At 45.0% G+C, this 19,400-nt stretch overlaps 1 protein-coding gene across 5 annotated transcripts in view; it reads right to left on the minus strand.

Annotated features, from left to right (window-relative positions):
• BTBD11 (BTB domain containing 11) overlaps window positions 1–19,400 on the minus strand; it is a 183,213-nt gene that overhangs the window by 65,824 nt on the left and 97,989 nt on the right. For all 5 annotated transcript variants that reach the window (XM_027680402.1, XM_027680403.1, XM_027680400.1 and 2 more), the window contains exons 2-3: window positions 18,538–18,687; window positions 4,999–5,203 (exon numbers count right to left, since the gene is read on the minus strand). In XM_027680402.1, coding sequence (XP_027536203.1) covers window positions 4,999–5,203; window positions 18,538–18,687 — 355 coding nt within the window. The remainder of the gene's footprint in view (window positions 1–4,998; window positions 5,204–18,537; window positions 18,688–19,400) is intronic.

Consider the following 19,400-nt stretch of genomic DNA (forward strand, 5'->3'; position numbering starts at 1 on the left):
AACACAACTGAGTCAAAGTGATGACTCAGCCAGCAACCACAACAGGGAGATATTTCACTGGCAGTTTTGACATCAGATTTGACACTACTGGCAGTGGCATAAATCCCTGAGGAGACGCCAGCATTCGGAGTGCAGCACAGAACGGCATGGATACCATGCTGTCATCACAGGGCTGCACACAATTTTCTCTATTTAAAAAATCCTATAGCCATCCCATGGACATCCTAAGTCCAGCTGGATAAATTATATGTAGAATACAATCCCAGCCCAGCAAGGATATGCAGCGTAACAGCCGAGCTACAAATACTGCCTGAACTATTTCTCGTGACATGTGCTGTCTCACACGCTGCAGGCAGCTGCCAATACCATTGCTGAAGGGATTTTTAAAAAGGGAAGTTTGATATTTAGGATGCAAACCTAGAGGATTTATGTAAGGATGTATTTGGATTTCTTTTCAGTGATTCCCAGTCAAATCAACTCTAGTCTTAACTTTGATTTCAGCAAGGCTACGGCTTTACCATGTGAAGTTTCCAATTAAACAGTGGATTAAAACAGATAGGGTTACATGGGACTATGGCATACTGGCACATCAAGCATGTGTAATCCCTTCTGCATATACAGGTTTCATAGCAGAATTTCCATATTCCCAGTGCTTGACCTGTTTCTCATTAGCATTACCCACCATTCTCTCCACTCTCTGTGGTCTTTGCTGAAGACTGCCCTATCCATGGAGTTTGTACCACAAAGTAATTTAGATCAGGGACACATTTCCCTAGTGATCTTTTTACTGAAATTGTCCTATGGGTATAATCTGTACTGCAGACACGGCTGTAGCAATTATGAAAATGTTTTGAAAGAGTTCAAGTTTTTTTATAGCAGTGGAACACTCCTCTCATTAAGGGGGCTGCATCACATTAATTAGCCAGGTACACTAATAACTATCCAGAGCACGAAACAAAATTCGGATAACTCAAACTCTTTCCATCAATCACAAATGATTCCAGGCTACAATTTGCACACATTTACACGTGCAGGGACACGTATTTTTGTGTGTGTGTGTCCATGTGAGCATGCAAGGCAGGCAGAAAGATAAAAAGCAAGCAATAATAGCCCATGGGAGTTTCCTAAGGGATTGCTCCACATACAGGGAATAGTATTTAAGGAAAAGTAAAAAGAAGGTTAAAACCAGACACGTATCCATCAACTCAATTAAGATTCAAGGAGAAAAGCTAATGGCTGCCAGGTGGTACAAGGAGTTAATGCTCCTGCAAGGTGCAGCAGCAGAGGAAGCACTGGAGAAGGAACTCTGCTGTCTGTGAGCAGAATTAATGGGTGGTTCTGGACCGGCTGAGCTGCTGAGCTGCAGCTTCTCAATGAGTTGTTAATGGGGAACATGGCAAGTTAGGAAGTAATGAGGACTTTGTCAATACAGCTGTGGATAAAAGTGGGTAAGGAACCACTTAAGGAAAAAAACATGACACAAATCTGCAACTACAGATTCTGCGCTTTCCGGTGCTTAAGAAATTACTTGCAATATTTTTAGAAGCATTACAGAGGCTGAGAAGCAAAACACAACCACGGGACAGATCTTTTTATTAAACTAGAAGCAGCAAGCAAGAAAGAAATCTTGGCAATAGCAGCCTCATCTACAGTTTCTTCTCTTTTTTTTAATTCCTGGGAAAGCAAAAGAATGAACAAACCTAAATAACCCACACCCGCTGCAGGTGGAGGCACTGGAGGAGCACTGCTTTTGTACGAAACACCCAGCACAAGATAAATAGCTCCATCACATCCTGGCTGGGTGCATTAGGGAAGGGGGACCCCACAAACAGGTCCACCCCTACTCCATACCTCCATGCCTGCCAAAATAGCCATCTACGTGGCACCCATTTTCAGCAGAACTGGCTTGTGTCGGTGCCAAAAAATCAGAGAGTTTCTGCCAAAGTAACCAGATTGAAAGAATATGAATTTGGGGCGGGAGGGGATCACACATCCATCTTATAGTTGGGTTTGTTGCCATTTAGAAGGTGGGGAATGTTTTTCACGTTTTCTGAGCAAACCTGGCCTCCTTCCACCTCCTCCCCCTCCCATGAAAGCCGACTCTCCCCTGCAACAAGTTTTGCTATATAATTTTTCCCTTTTATTGTATGTAAAGACAAATACTATTTAAAACATACCGCATTCTCATTTCTTTACCTCCATGAAGAGTAAACACAGAGAAAGGCTCCCTAGAAACAAAGTGCTGGATTTATTCAAAGGTAAAAATCCCATTTTATGTGTCCCCCAAGACTCTGAGGGAGGTACTGCTTTCTGAGCTGGAAAGTGCTAAGCCAGGCAGCAATGCCACCATACTGGATTCACCTCCCATATCCAGCTTCTGCAGAAGGATGTGTAGAGCCTTTGCAGCTCCCTAACTCAGTCGAAATCCAGGTGGGCTGGCGTTGGGTGGGAAGAATGGGATAGTCTTATGATGTCACCAAGTCCTGCAACTGCTGTCAAAATTCTCTGACTGCATCCCACAACCTTCTCCACCCTGGGCCTGCACTGTTAGGGAGAAGGGGGCCAAGTCAGTAGCCAGCTTGGCTTCACAGGAACGAAGGGCAACCCCTATTTCATGAAAATACTGCCTACAGCCAGATCCATACAGTCCTGGCTTCTCTGCACCAGCAGGGACACAAGAGAGGCCAAGGATGGGGAAAGATGCCTGGACCTTGTTGCTTCCTTCTGGGCTTTTTCCAAAATAAAAGCAATTGCCACAGCTGGAAAGGGAATATGTCACACAGATACGCCACAACTCTTGCAAATCTTTTGCATATAAAAGTGTCATGTTTAACAAATCCATCTCCCTGCAACACACAAAAACCCGTCATGGAAACCGAAACCACCAGAATTAAGTCATGGACCACAAAGCAAGCTTGCATGTAAAAAACAAAAGGTGGGAAATGAGCAGTAAGGCTCCTCAGAGCACTACAGAGAAGTCAGCTTCACTGTTCTCCTTTCTGAGCAGTATAGGATGGTTACATCCAGCTGATTAAACTCCCAGAACTCAGCTCCATGGAAATATCCGGGCTCACACTTAGCCCTGCATCGCTCCCACTCCAGCACTAAGTACTAACGCATGTTTGATTAGGCAACAGGAGATGTATCTGCTCCTTCCAAAAGTGACCACAAGCTCTTGGCAATAACACTGAGTACTTGCTCCGGCCCTCACCGCACGCCGCAGGCATTACACTGCCCTGCCAAAGGAAGACGTCCTGCCAGACGGAGTATTCAAAATAAAGCAAAGAACGATCGCTTTAAATAATCAGCATTTCAAGTGCTCTAAGGAACAAGACTTGTATTAAGGCAACCTCAGAGAAAGGAAAACCTATTAAAGCAAGTGCTAAAATATTCCTGCCCTTTTCACTTCTGCACAGGGAAGTCTGAAGAAGGCTTACAAAACCAGAGGCTCAGCATTATTCACTCCTATGTTCCCTCTGGTTCCAGTGGCATTATGCCCACAGATGGGGACTATGGATCAGGTGAAGGTATTTTCTAATTTTTTAAAATTTTTTTGTGCGTACTAACCACTCTTGGACACGAGTTAAGCCTTCCACAATGGCAAGGCTGGATGACAAATCATGAAATTAAAAATAATTTAGAAGAAAAAAATAAAATTCTGGATTCTTGTCATTTCCCTTCTGTTTTTTAATCCTTCTTTGGAAATAACAGAACAAAAAGCGACAAACATGCTCATGGAGAGACCCAAACTTGAAAGGAAACAAAATGCCATCCAAAGGCAAATGGCAAAATTCCCAGTAACATCATTAATGCCAGGGTTTCATCTGGTATGGTCTTCTGTGAGTGATACAAAAGTATTTCAATTAAGATATCATATTATATACCATTTACAGCTACACATACAATGACATCCTCAAATGCTGCTTTTGAGATGCAGACCTCACACTGAAACAATAACCAAGCCACACATGCACAGCTCTTGGGGCACACGTGCACATCAGAGTTTGGCTCACACGTACACCCCAATACATACATTGGGATGTAAATGTGGAACCCAACTTGACAAATCAGCTTGCATTTGCATCACCACAATACCCATCCTAAAAACTAATATCCATCACTTTCCAACCAACCAGCACCAGCCACTGCTCTCATCCGTCCTGGGGGTGCCTGGTTTACAGCTGGTGAGAAGTGTGGCAGGGAAATAGCAGTGTGTTCCAGCACACAGTTGGAGACCTGTGTTACTAGAGGGTTTGCTGGGCTTTTGAGAGGACATGGATTTATTTTCTTGGTCAGCAATCTGTCCTGGTTGCTTTCTGCAGTGCCTGGGTGCAGAGCTGCCCTGCACTATGGCACCTCCCTGCCAGTTTCAGTGGCATCTCCTTCTCACCTTACATCAGACCCTGAGTCATGGCAGGGCTCCAGGTGTGCCTCCCCTGCCCTGGCCACCCCCAGAGCAGGGACAACAGCAGCACAGCTGGAACTTGCCACGTCCCTGGCCAGGGCAGCCCTGAGGTTACTCCTGTGCCCGGGTACTCAGTGCGGCTGGAGCCCACTATCTTTAATGACTTCTCCTTTCTACACACTATACCCTATTCATTTTCCACTTCCCCAATCACAGCTGTTGAGCCATATTAGCACACAGAAAAAACCCCCACATTTAAACCCAAACCTGCTAGGCCAGAAATAGAAGTTCTCATTTTCTTTTCCAAAACACAGAATAGCTGAGCAACAACGAAAGGAAAAGGAAATCTCTCTCAAGTGCACATCTGGAACCAATTTGCTGTATGTAGCCACTGGGTGTCACTTTTGATATATATTGGTTCGGCCATGCAGCAGTTCGGCGAGAGAAACAGATTTCAAAGAGGTGATCCTAAACCAAACCAGACTGCTCTGCAGCCTCTCGCGCGCAAGCTGTAATTAACAATTAGCCAGCCGGGCTGATTTATTAACAAAATGTCTTCACCACAACATTAAGCACTGTGCAGTGGCTCTTACCTCTCAGTCTGCAGCGTGACTTTTGATGGCTCCACATTGGGGTTTTCCCACTCCATCTGTGGACAGTGCATGAAGTAGCAAAGGGTGTAGAGAGCCTCTGGCTCCCAGTAGAACGATCCCTGCTTCTGGTGCATTGGTGTTCCATTCCCGTGCTGCTTGGCATTGAGGGGCTGGAGGTGATGCATTGCTCGAGACACCAGGTCGCCTGGAAAAAAGCAAAAGCTGGGTAAATGCCAGGCTTTTCAGCTGCCTCTCCCCTGAGTTTGCAAACTTAAAGGCACGTTGGGTTGTTTTTTCCTTCCATTTAACCTCACATATACAAACAGTACAGGGTCGGACAGGATCCTGTGTGTTGCTCATCACCAGGCTGAACTTTGCCTGGTGGTTTATATGGTGAGGTGTGACATACCCAGGCTGCAGACAAGCCCACAAAGGCCTGCAGGAGACATGTTTCTGCAAATATGGTGTGTGGGCAGCATTAGGCTGCCCCATCTCAGCACCACCAGTGCAGCTGGTATGCCGAGGCCAGGACCACAGCTACCGACTGGCAGCCTTTGGAGGATGCCAAAACCCCACAGTCCCAAACAAAGACGAGTGGGGACAATGCAGAGCAGCACCAAAAGCTGCATGCTCCTGGTCAGAGAGTGGCAGGGAAATCCACCCCTTGGAATGAGGAAGGAGGCAGTCAGATAATGCACAAAGCACTGCAGGAGCATGCAAATGTGCATGTGGGTGAAGAAAAAAGGGGAAAAATATTGTTAAAAAATAGTATCAAAAATGTGCAACCAAAATTCCACTTTGTGAGCCCAGACTAGGCCTGGAATACCTCATGTTAGCAGAAAAGCAAAACCTGTGAAGTAGGTTTTGCCCAGCCCCTCAGGTTTCCAGAGCACAGAAAATGACCAAAGAAGAAGATGCGCATCGTCTCCCCTGTGCCAATGTGGTTTGGGCCACTTCCTCGCAGGGCACATATGGGAATCCAGCACAACAAGTGGACTGGGATCAGCAAAGCCAGCCAGTGAGATTAGCAAGCAAATATATGGGCAAGCAGCAGTGAGTCTCTTAGCACAACACTGATGGTAACTAATTAACTAAAGCATCTCCCTCTGAGGCAGTGAATTTTACCTTTGTTGACTAGTGACCACTCCATCAAAGGCAGGGAAACAATTGTGGTTATAAACTGCCTGTTTTCACATGTTCAAATCACTCTGAGAGTGCTTTTGGGGGAAATAATGATCTCGAATCTAATCAGTTGGTTTGTTTTAAATGAAAATCTGAGCAAGAGCCCTGTGGGTCATTCTTAATCTATACAAAATCAAGTGATGGGGAAAAGAGGACATAATTTTCCCGTGCTAAGAAGAAGTCACGCACTTTCTCTTATTTGCTTTTCCCAAGGACCACTGAGAAATGAAACTTGGAAGGAAAAGTTTAAAATGTACACCAAGGTAGGAACATAAAACCAATACAGGGGGTGGGGAAGAAGTATACTGAAATCCTGGGCAAACTTAAAGGAGAACAACTCTGACTGCGTGCACAGCAGAACTACGGGTTTTTGCGAAATCCCACCCCTATGAATACAGCACATCCCCTCTCTCCAGCCTGACTCACACAGACAGTGCTGCTGCTGCTGCTATGATAATGTGTACCGGGGGGAATAGAAATGTCTCTCAGAAAAATCTCAGCCCAGTCCTCCAAAAACATAGCCTTTAAACCATGAAGAGAAGAAAACCGCTGGCATGAGGAAACTGCCAAGTCCATGATTTCAGGGTTTTGACACAATTTTTGCTGCACTCTGCAATATTCTTCTGATTCCAAGCTTTCATTTAAAAATAGTTTCTTTTCCCTCTGCCAGGAAATTGTCATGCTAGGACCAATGTTGCAGCCTTGCATGCTTATAATTTCCAAGAGAAACTGCATGTGGAAAGCATGCAGGATCAGGTCCACAGCAGGAACAGATGTGCTGCTGAGATGACTCCCTAGTCCTGCACAAAATATCTGCAGACAATCAGAAGCAGCAGGAAAGTTTGGGACCCCCTTCACACAGCCCACTCTAGTCACAGCAGATGTGCTCTGCCAAGTCTAGCACAGGCCAATTTAACCACTAGCAGCCTTGTTGATAGTAAATTCCTCTCTTTTTCTCCAGAAGGAAAAAAAACTGCATAGAAGTGCTGGCTGCAACATCCAGCTTTAATAATAATAGCAAAGGCAGAGAAAAAGCACTAAATTCAGCCTGTTCAGACTCAAGACACTATAGCACTGAAGCATGTGGTTAAAATTAAACACATGCCCAGTCTTATTTCAGTGGATTAAGACAGCAGACACCAGAGAACACCTCTGACTTTTGTACCAAATGATGAATAAAAATCAAGATGCGAGTTAGGCCCAGATTCTGGCAGTAGCATTACTTCACCCCACTCCTCCCCCAGTGCCGGGGTGATGTGACTTCAGTGACACATCCAGGACCAGAGAAAGCTGCATGGTGAGTAAGGAGGGAAAGCAGCAGCAAGAGTGACATGGGCAGGGTGGGCAGCTAAGCCTCATTGCCAATAAAAGGCTGGAGGAACTCGAGCCTTGCTCAATGGCAAAGCTCCCATTCATATCAACAGGACCAGGAATTCACCATTTTATTCTGTATTTTCTCAACTGCTTCTTAAGAAACCCAAACCAATTCATACCACAAAAACTGAATTGATGCTTTTTATGTTTAAGCCTCATTTAATTACATTATACCAAAAACTGATTTGCTTAGATCTTGCTTTTGCCTATGCTGTCTTCCTTTGCTATGCTATCTCTGGTCACATTTGAAGTAATTTCTATATTAAAAATTATTATAACATTTCTTTATCAGAGTCAACTCCAAGCTTAAATAATCAATACCTGTAAAGCATTGAGCTTCACGGAGAACAGTAAATAAGCAAAAAAAGCTCCATTATGATATTGGTGCCCAACAGGCAGAGCATTAGAGGCAGGACAGGAACCACTGATCTGTTTTATTCCACAGTGTAATCTCAAACAATCCAATACATGCCCTAGTGCCCTTTGCCTCCTCCAGCCACATCCAGTTACAATGCAATTCTTCAGGGCAGAGACTGCCTTAGCATATCTGTGCTCCAGGATCAGTGCCAAGAAGGCACGAGGAAGCTGACAGGCGCACGCACACACTGTATGGTAGCACTTAAGCAAACTCTGTAAAATAGTGCAACATCTGGTTCTAGGTGCTTGTGTGTTGTTTTCAATCCCTACCAGGTTCTGCTCCTTCTATTGTTACTTGCTAATATGCTATTGTTCCTCCATTTCCTTTCAAAGAATATACCAAGAGTTGAAACTCTCTTTGATTCCAGCCATTGCACCTCAAACCCCATGGATGTGAAACCAGCTTCATGAAGGGACTCACTGGTCTGCTCTCCAGCAATCAGCCAACTCAAGTCTCATCTGGGAAACCCAACCTACACATGCTCTCCTTGCCAGATGTAAAAGCTGTGGTATATCTGAACAACAAGGGCAGCCTTGAATTTGTGGCCAAGCACAGAGAGATAAGCCCCCTTCACCACTTCGTGTTAGCCATGCCTGCTCTTCAGAGCCATGCTCAGCACAGAAAGGCTCAGCAAGGGGAGGTTACCTGCTTGGAGCACTGCTGGTTCTTCTGCATTTTTTTAGCCTTGATAATATGTCTCAGCTGTATCAACTGAACACATATGAAAGGCCAATAAATTCCTGAGTGCATCATTTCCAAAAAAAACACATCAAAAATAAAAATCCCAGCAGCTGCGATGACCTTGTAACTCCATGGATGAGGTTCCCGAGGGCTGTGGCATCATGGCCCAAGGGGCTCGGCAGGGATTCCTGCCTTGCTCTCCACTGAGCAAATTCTCACTCCTGTTCCACTGCCTGAGGAACAGACTGGGGAGATGATCTGTCTGACAAGAGACCTTGCCAATTTTGTTTTGTTTTAAAATTAAACTAAATGAAAACTTCCGTAATTTATGCAACATAAGCCAGGCGAGCCAAAGCACAAACTGCTTTGCAGGCAGAGCCAGGCAGATGAAGACACCACATTGTGCAGGGTAAACACAAGAAAAAGAGAAAAAGAAGACCAAAGTGGGGGGACATTTGAGGACATTTTTGTTGCCAAAGCTGGGAAGCCACAACTAGAGGCCAGGCTCCCAGAGGGCAGCAAAGACAACGGCAAGCCCCAGGCTGGCACTGCCTTGCAGCCCTCATTCTGGATGGGGAAGGGCTCCAGGAACGTGGCTCCACACTGGAGCTTTTCAGCCCAGAGGAGAAACGCCGTGCCTTGCACACTGGCTACCAAAAAGCCACGAAACCATCCCTACACTGCAGCGTGGAGAGCTGCCACTGCAGCTGCCAGCATTTCATCCCTTCTATTAATAAAAGCAGAGTTCACTCATTGCTGCTGCTGTCAGTTCAGCACAGCTTGTGAATGCAAGGTCCACATACATTTGATTTAAGGATTGAAAATATTATGTAATGCGCATGTTCTGACACGGGCCTGGTTTAAGGCAATACTGAATATTTAAGGAACAGCTTCACTGACTTCAAGCCAAAGATATGATGTGACAGGGAAAGTGAAGCTGCTCCCATCTGTATGGGGGTGGTATACAACATACAACAACATACAGCACGCAAGTGGGCAGCTTGAGCCCTCTCTGCAGTGACCAGTGAAGCTTTTTTTTTAAATCTATTTGGCTTCAGTAAAAACTATTATCAATGCTTTTTCTATTTGAGAGCCCAATGTTTAAAGAATAACACATCTGTTTCCAATTTTGGAATGGGGAGGACACGGAGGAAGCAAAAAGAGGAGGAAGAGAGAGAAAATGACAGATGCCCAATGCCCATGTCTGAGAAGCTTCCTGTGAGATTTTTTCATCTGTCATGATGGACCTGATCATGCAAACCTGCCTGCCTAGGAGCAGGCTAACTGCCTTCAGAGGGATAAACTTCAACAGCCAAAAGCATTCAGCTGGGTGCACACCTGCACAGTCTGAGGTGAATGACATGGGACCAATCCTTACACAGCCGCTCCCCTATGACACCTACCTCGAGTTTTTCTTGTTCCAAAAATGTGTTCTAAAACTACCAGAACAACTTCACAATGATACTTTTGCATGCTGAAAACAAGCATCAGTTTTTTGACCTGTCTTTCTTTCAAAATCCAGGGGAGAGAGGAGGGAGGATCTGTTTCCATCACAGCTCTCTTCTCACAACGTCCTATTAGGGCACTGTGTGAAGCTGAAGGCCATGTTTCTAGCGTAACAGCATCCTGCAGGCAGCACCCATCAGTTTGATAATGCTTGTTTGGTCATCCTTCCAGCTGTCCATGACTCCTATGTCCGTGACTCCTATGTGCATAGCCTGTGCTCGGGAATCACGCCTTGCGTTGGGGCACATTGACAGTAGCAGTGTTACTGCTTTGCTGTGCTACCTGGGTGAACATTTTCTCCTGCAAAGAGGGGGACAGAGCCACAGACTGGAGCTGTGTCTGTCTTTCAGAGCCCTTAACATTCTCCTGTGTCTTGTCCAGACCACGGAAAGAAGGAGTATCCATCAGGGAGCTGCCAACTTCATGTCATGGTCAGTAGTTTCTAAAGTTTGCCTCCTTCACAAGCATGTAAGACAGGTGCAAAACTCATTTTCTTGACCTGGATTAATTGGACGCTTCAGTATAAAAGTCTTGCATCTATGGTTTTGCTCACAACCAGCTCTGGGGAAACTGTACTGAAAACTTGAATTATAACCCTGATAATAAATCATGGTCTATTTAATCAGACTGCTACCTGGAAGCCATGGCCATCCTGCATCCTTCCCAAACTGCAGCTAAGTTTCTTTCCCTTTCAACCCCTGTTGCCCCTGGTTTCTGCAGCAAAGTGATGCATTCCTACAGTTCACCCCAGCACACATCTGTGAGCACATCAATGCAGGTGAATGTGAGTAGATGAACTGTGTCTCCTGTACCACAGCAGCCGCCTCCAGCCATCCGCTCAGTCAGCCGCCTGACATGTCCCTACGCTCTGGATTTCAGTGGCGCTGTTCCTCCATGTTCCTCTGCCTCCGGTGGTACAACAATCTCTATGTTTCAAGAGTCAGACGAGCAAAAACTGCTCAAGCAAAACCCATCCTCAAATGATTTACTGGAGGTTCTCTATCATTAACTCAAGACAACTCATCTGTACCAGGAAAAGAGTGTGCACGGAGCTAGGGTGGCTGCACACTAGAAAGTGTTTAGAATGTATTTCACTGTGTGCATGCTCTTAGCACAAAGTATCTTCAAACATAAAGGTAAAACATTCTTTGGCACACAGTACAATTCCATATTGTAGAGCCAGCTGCCTCAGGCTGCGGGTGCACTTGGGGTGCCGTAACCCACACTCAGCAGGGCATCCCACGTGCAACAACTTCACCACTGAGCTCACCCTGCAGACACCTCCACAGCTCTGCCACCTCTGCTGGCCCGCACTGCGCCCCTGTGTGAATCTGCTACCCCAGGCAACCTTTTCTTCTCCTAACAGCCATTCATCTCTCCCATAGAAGAGCAAAACAAGGAACTGTGGTCCCAAACTCAGAACTCAGAAGACAGGACTGGGATGTGAGCAGCCCATTTCCTGGCAGTGGCTTCCCTGTGGCCTCCCACAGATACTTTAACCTTTTTATTTTCATTTACCCCAACATCACAAGAAGCTTCTATTTATATTACAGAGTAAGTGTTTGTATGCAATTTAGAGTTTGCAAAGCCTTTGAAGACTGATAAATTAGGGATTGGATAGAGCCCATAAAAAAACCACAGTAATAATTAAACTTTCTCATCTTCATATACCTATTATAACAACACCTTTACCTTCAAAATCTCCAATCCAACGTGGCAAGCGTGATGTTTGTGTTTGATTCCCCTTAAGCCATACCAACTTCAAACAAAACAAGCTTTGACTTGGATGAACTATTCATGTGCGTTCCCTCTGCAGACCATCACTGCCTTATGGACCACCGTTCCTGGTTTTAATTTGGCCTGACATAGACCCATATCCTGAAACTCTGAAATTTGAGAGCCTCCCATTGCTTAGCAGGCCAGCTGAAGAGCGCTTACCCTAGCCTGATCAATTGCCTGTGCTCCGCACAGCAGGGACAGGGAGGATGCAAACTTAAGGAAAGGAAAATGCCATTTGAATCCCGACTGTGTTGTGATGCATAGGTTTGGGGGGAACAGGAGTCTGTACCTCAAAGGTGATATAAATGGGAGAGTTCTGAGCCAATACATTGATGTTTCTGGTAAGGCTGGTGGAGGGCTGGCGCTTCAGTATCCCCCAGGCACCACGGTGCTGCCTTTTGCCTCTAACCATCAGACCTGAGTGGGCTTAAACACAGGAGGTAGAAGCCTTGGAGGGACAAAATGAGCCTGAGCTCGCCCCGCAAAGAGGGCAATGGGGGCCGAGCCTCACCCATGGGGAGAGCCAGCGAGTGCTGACAGCAGATGGGGACCCAGCCAAGCAACAGCTGCCCCTGTTCAGCCCCTGTAACCCAAGACAGAAATCCACTCCCTTGGTCAACAGGGCAGTCAAAGGGAAGATAAAGGCTGAGTAGGGTGTAGGCTGGTATTTTCCAATTATCCTCCCTCACGCTTCATTTCAACTGATAAATAAACATATTGCTTTATGGTTTATGACAGTGGGTATCTCAGGGGAAAGAGAAGAAAAGCAGGACATTGTTCGGAGCTATTAAGTAACCCACAACCCTTCCTGTGCACAGATACAGCCAACAGAGGCTGTGGTCCATCACTCAGAGAGGGCTGCAAGGGGAATGAGGTAGCAGCTAGGAAAGCCTGCAACCAGGAAGCAAGAAAATACCTAGCATTTAAGCATTGCATTAATCTGTCCTGTGTTCTCTGCTGGCGGGTTCTCTGTTGAGGAGCATTTTAACAACTTCTCTTTCCAACTTCAGATGAAGCAGATGACTTGTGGATAACAGCAAAGAGGAACTGCAAACTAAAGGCCCAGAAAGTGGTGGGAGAGCTAGGACATAGAGATCTTGTGCAAGGGCCCTTGAAAACTGGATATCACCATATCTGGAGAAGTGACACACATGCTGTCAGTCTGTGGCCAAACCCCAGGCTGAAGGAAGCACTACCACCTGAATTGCAGGTTTCGGCTAGTACCTCTGCTTAGCTCAGCACTGTGCTTGCTGCATGAACCAAACTGTTCACAGGGAATAAGCTTTGGTTTTTCTCTACAGTGATGCTTAGTCTGAGACATATATCTGACAAACAGGGCTTTTGTTCTGGCAGTAAATAAGTAGAGCACTTGTGACAACACTCCTTCAGATGCCACCCTTACAGCAAGCACCTTTACCCTGGCATTTGCTTCTAAGCCTAGGTTTAACCTCTTATTCAGAACACATGAATCAATTTGAAGGGCTCCTACAGTGCTCCTTCCTGTTGGCTGCAGAGGATTGAGACTAGATGAAAAGGCAAGGGAGGGGATGCCGACTTTCATCATCTCCTCAGCTGGGGCTGTGAGGAGAAATGAAAAACAGTATCAGTATGTGCAATCACATTCCTTCTTACACTTGAGCAGTAACCCTTCCTTTCATCCCTAAAAGCATGCCAAGATCTACTGGGAGGCCGTTATTTTGGAAATATATAGTCAGAGCTGCGGAGACAAAGAGAGGATGATGTGGAATGGAAAGAGGGGATGAAGGGTGGCATTTTTCCAGTGGCAAAAAGGGAAACTTTGCTGAGACCTGAGCAGTGACAGGGAGGAAATACCAGCCTGAACATCACATCTGGGAACTGCTCTCAGTTAAACACCATACAAAAGCAAAAAAACTCTAAGATCAGCAGTGTTAAGTTGCATTCTCATCTTTAGATTATCACAGTTTAAAATAAAAATGATTATTTGTCGTGGTTAACACTCAGTAATACCACCAGCAGCAGTCACAATGGTTTGCGCAAGCCTGGGTGGCAAACTGCTCGCCCAGGAAAGCCATAGCAGACTGGCCATCTTTGCAGTCAAAGCAAGCCCCAAAAGGTTTTCAGCTCTAACCTGAAGACATACATGAAGACATGCTTTGGATGACATCCTAAGCCACTGTTTATCCCTCTGTGATGCTTGAGAGACACAACCTTCTACAGCCCTACATATGCACCTCAGCACAGGGTGGTTGTCCCAGCTCAGCCGTACACTAACACCTTATAGTCTTTACCCCAAGTAAAGTACAGTGAGGGAGGAGAATTTCTTGGTGCCAGGATTGGTGCCCAGTGCACCTTAAGGCTCTGCTCTTCCTTGTTACCACCTACATGCACACGCAAGAGAAAGAGTCCTCCTTCATCCAGCAAAACATCAACGACCTTCAGTTGTGAGCCTCATTCCTTCTGCATTTGGTCTCCAAGCCAGCAGTGGTATTTTTAGATGGATGATGAATAGGTGTCTTGGAGCGTTATGCAGTCAAATATAATGTAAATGTTTGTGGATTGCAAACACTCATATAAAGAAGTTAGGAAAAATATTCAAAGGTCAAAAGGCAGTATCATGGGATCTCTCCACAGCCAAAGCACTCCCTAATGTTGCTGTCTTTTTCTATTCAGTCTACTTATTTTTCCCCATCTGACAGGGGGAGAAATGAAAGAGAAGAATTAGAAATCTACATGAATCCCAAAAACTTTATGAAAAAAAAGCCAAACAGATCTACTCCCCTTCTCCTCTAGATCTGGTCTAGAAATACAGGAAACTTGGAAAAAAAAGTCCTGTGAAATATTTTCTCTAAGATTCAACAGTGAAATACTATGAGGCTACTGTTTAAAATCCTATTATTTTTGCTGTGCTTCAGTTCTTCCCAATGTTCTCTATATAATAAGCATTTCAAATGAAATTACATTATTTTAAAACACACTGTAGTAGGCAATTACAATTCCTGAATACTAAATGCCAATATAACATAGCCCAGATTTATTGTTGTTCCTTAACTTTGTGCCATGTGCATTATATTTTAATGAATAAGGTTTCACATTAATTTTTTAAGTCTTTGCCTTGGAATCATGCAGTACGGCTGTAATTGCGGTGTGGAATTAGGTGTCTATTTACATTCTCCTCCTAAGTCTTGGAGACGAAGCCTAACTTTGATCCCCCCCCCCCCAAGTCAGCAACATCACTTCTTCATCCTATTTTCAGGAGAGCTCCCCAGGGCCAGTGGCACTACCTCACCTGGCCACCACCAGCCAGGGCAGGGCTGTCCCAGCAAGGACCAGAGCCTGCTACCTGCTAAGCCTGGGAGGTGAGAGCAGAAGCACCAGGTACGCAGGGTTTGGAGGGGACCAGAGCAGCATCCACGAATCCAGTTGCACCTGTCTGGCCATGAGGACTCCCCAGTGGCAGCCTGGGTCGACATCCTCCTTTGAAGCATTCCCAGCAGGTCCTGCCCTCTCTCTATGGTCGTATCTGCCATCCCGCCTTTTCCCAAAATTCTCCTGCCTGCTGTCACCCCCCAGAGAGACACAGCTCACCCAAATGGTCTTTTCTAATACACTGACAGAATGCATGAAAAATCAAAGGGTGCAGACACATGAGGGCCATCACAAGTAGGGCAAGGTGAAGGTACCACATGATGCAGGGCTTTTCACTTTGTGAATCGATTTTTCACCTGGGACAGACCATGAAGAAATTAAGACAACATGAGCTGAAATACAGGTGCTGGGCACAAAACAGGCCCTGTTTCCCAGCTGTCATCTTTCAGGGGACAGATCTGACTTCCCGCTCTCAAAGCCTCCAGCAGCTCGGCAGCTGCTGCATGCAAAGATGCTGAGTAGAACCAAGAGCAGGGGAAGCCTTTCCTCCGCAAGCAGGCACTTGTTAATTCCAGTTATTCTGCATACTTGCAATACTTTAATTACTGATGTCAATAAACTACAGGAAATCTCATTCAATTAGAACTCCTTTTTTAGATATTCTTTTTACCTGAGATAAAATTAAATTGCTTTATTGCAAGATCAGTCTTTGTCCACAGTTTTTGTGCCCTTTTGAAGAGAACAGAAGTGAAATCCTGGCTCCTGGGATAGTGCAAGCCGATGGGACATTGCAGACACATGCCTGGGGACTGCCCGCTCTGTTGGTCCACAGGTCAAGCTTCTGTCCTTGTCTCTCAGTTCTGGTTGCTACCTCCTCCTCTTCACAAGTTCTATCCCTCTCATTTCCCTCTATCCAGAGAGTCTCCCTCATCACCTTTATTCATCCCCACAAAAGCAGAGGCTCTTCCATATCTAATCCTTCCCTCGTATCTCACTTTCTCCATGTCAATGCTTGCCACAACATCACTTTTAAAGCTCTCCATCCCCCTCACACCACCAAGGCAGCAATAAAACCTCCTTTGCCTACACCCTCTCTACCTCCCTGCCTTTATGATCCCCAGGTGTTCTCCCCAGCTTCTCCCCACTGCTCTGCATTACTGCCCCCACGCTATGGTTCCTCATCCGCCCTCCATGGCAGAGGTTTTGCTGTAACCTCTGGCTCACAGCTGCTGCTGCTGCCAGAGACAGACACACAAGCACTGAGCAAAGAGCAAACCTACTTGTATCCCTTCGCCCCTCCACTTTCCTTCCATTTCATGATTTTTCCTCCAAAATCAGAGGGTTTTTGCCCACCAACATACTGCACCTCCCTCCACATTTCACAGCTTGGTTTTGAACTCTGCACCAGCACTGCTGCACAGCACAGATTTCTACCCAATTGAGCATATCCAGCCTTGCAAGCTTTGCCAATTACCACTCCTCCCACTGCTGCTTCCCCAACATGCATCTGCTTGCAGGGGCCAGGGAGGATCCCTCGACAGTTGGCCAGAGGGGTTTCTGGAGGGCTACCAGCTTGCTGGAGTTGCCAACGTCTCCGACAGCTGCATCTAACTCCCACTGATGCGCTCTGTTCTTCGAACTGGCCACCCTGAAGAGTGTTTTGCCTGTGTTTGCAGTCAACAGATGTACAGAAAGCAAACCCTACCAACCAAAGATTTGAATGTAAGGTAGGACACTTACAGATGACAGATTTCCAGAAATCAGATTTTAAAAGAGGAGAGGGTGCTCTAACTAAGGAGTCTGGCTTTTCAGGTCCAAGAAAAATCCAGAATTAAAAACCTCCATACACCATGAAATATCCATAAATTACTTATTTGTTAAAACCCAACCATATGCACTTCTAAGAAAGAGAGCTGTATCATGCATAATTTAGCTGGCACACAGACTGTACTGTTGTGTGTTTCATATGCGTGAAATAAATGAGCATAAATTACTTAATTTGAATAACACCAAACACCTGATTCCAGAGACAGAGCAACACTTCACACTAAGGCATGTAAGTGCTCTTGGCTTGTTGACGTTTCACCAGAGCAAATTAAAATTAGCAAGCTGAAAACAGAAATTCATCTTGTGGCTTGTAGACAAACATTCATGGTGCATCCACACGGCTCGTGAACAGCACAAAACTGTGCATGATGATATGATGGACCTACAGAGGAGACTTGCAGTGCTACAGAAAGTGCCCAAAAAACGAAGATCAGATCCCTATACATGTTCTTTATGATGCTGGTAACACACAAGTCAGTAACAGGAACAACAGTAATTGGGTAGCCTGTATCTTCATGTATTTGAGTACTTTTTAATTTGTCCCCAAGATTTCATAACAGACCTCAGGAAAAAAAATAGTCGACAGTATTTCTCACAAATCTCATAAAAAAATTTGTCTAAATGTACTGTATTCCCACACAGAGCTTTCTATATCTAACTAGACTACAAACATGTGATTGGAACACTTCTCTCTTAATAAAAAAAAAAGTTTAAAGAAAGTGCTTTTGGTAATTTATCTCCATGTCACAAAAGGATGCACATGGGATTTGTCTTCTACCATTTATCTGTGCCAAAAGCAAAGTTTTCAGATTTTGACAAATATCATAGATTCCCATATTTCTCAAAAAGTGTTTTGATTAATAGCAAGTAATTTATCTTTCAGGAGTAAATTCCTCCGGTGCATGTTTGAGTTGTGGGGCTTTCTTTTGCTGCAACTGGAGAAGGAAAGGCAAGTGAAGGATCTTCTCCAACACACATGGAACTAGCTCTCCCTTAAACGTGTGGCAATATTTCCTGTACTTATTGCAGCCTTCAGCTTTTTGCCTGCCATCATAAAACAGAGATCCCACTGAAATGAGACAGGACACCAATACAAAAGACATTTGCGAGTTTGGCCAAGATGTGAGGTGCTCTCAAATAGAACATAGGGAAGATGAAATAAAGCATCTTCCACCTTTAAAATTGAGAGCAATGTATGCAAACAAGCCATAGGCATTGCTATGAGTCTGCACAAGACTTCTTTCCTCCTATGGCTTCAGCTTCCAAACTAACCATGGAGCATGAACACAGCTAGATCTGCCCCAGTGCTTCCTTCAACATTACATATGCCCCCTCATCTCTCCTCTGCAGAGCCAGAAAATGCAATTGGCTTTGCCCTACTTTCAGGAAAGAAATCCAAATGTTATTGACAGCCTTTTACTTACTGAGTTCAGCAATGCTCCCCACGCGCGTAGCAAGTAAAGACTGCTCGATGGTCCTTAGCTCTGACTGGCTGAACATCTGCACCTCCCCAGGCTTGTTTGACCTTTGCTGGTCTTTGTGAAGGTTCAAGCTGTCCGGCAGGCAGAGAACACCTACAGTGGAAAAAAAGAAAGGAGAAGCCTGATTAATTTCAGCCAATATGGATGACTTTGCTGGCACCACTCCATTGTTTTGGGGACATTCCAAGACACAGCCTGTGTGTGCAGAGCTTGAAGACAATCAACATTGTAACTCAACGTCACAGATGATTCATGCAGAAGTGGCCCTTGTTAGCTCTTCTGAATATCCCCAAGTCAATTACAACGTCACCCTAGGGATAATTCTTACAGAAAATCCTAGGAGGATTGCCCAAAGGGGAGTTCAAGAGGGTTCCAAAGAAGCCTCCTAGAAACTACTCCAAACCTACACAAAATTATTAGAAAATGGTATCTAATGGTATCTCGGAATTCTTAAAGGTTGGCTTTAAAATTATATATGAGACAGATGACACATTTACAGGATTTTCCTGTAAGGGGTATTCCACTGTCAATTGCCAAAATAACAGACAGTATCAAGATGTTAGAAGCATCATTGATGGGCTGATTGAATTTCTTTTGTAAATACAGCTCCTGGCAATTGAACTGCTTGGACTTCAAAAGCCCATTATGAAGAAGCCCTTAGAGCAGTGAATTTTTATGGTGCAGAGCAAAAGTAAAGCTACTGACAATAAAATGATTTACATACACATTCATTCAGGCACAAAAGTCACTTTCTGCCACAACATCTAAACCCTCAGGAATAGATAGAGGGCATATATTTACTCATC

The sequence above is a fragment of the Neopelma chrysocephalum genome, unplaced genomic scaffold (genome assembly GCF_003984885.1).
Source record: "Neopelma chrysocephalum unplaced genomic scaffold, ASM398488v2 Primary Assembly neopelma1_59, whole genome shotgun sequence".
Taxonomy (NCBI): domain Eukaryota; kingdom Metazoa; phylum Chordata; class Aves; order Passeriformes; family Pipridae; genus Neopelma; species Neopelma chrysocephalum.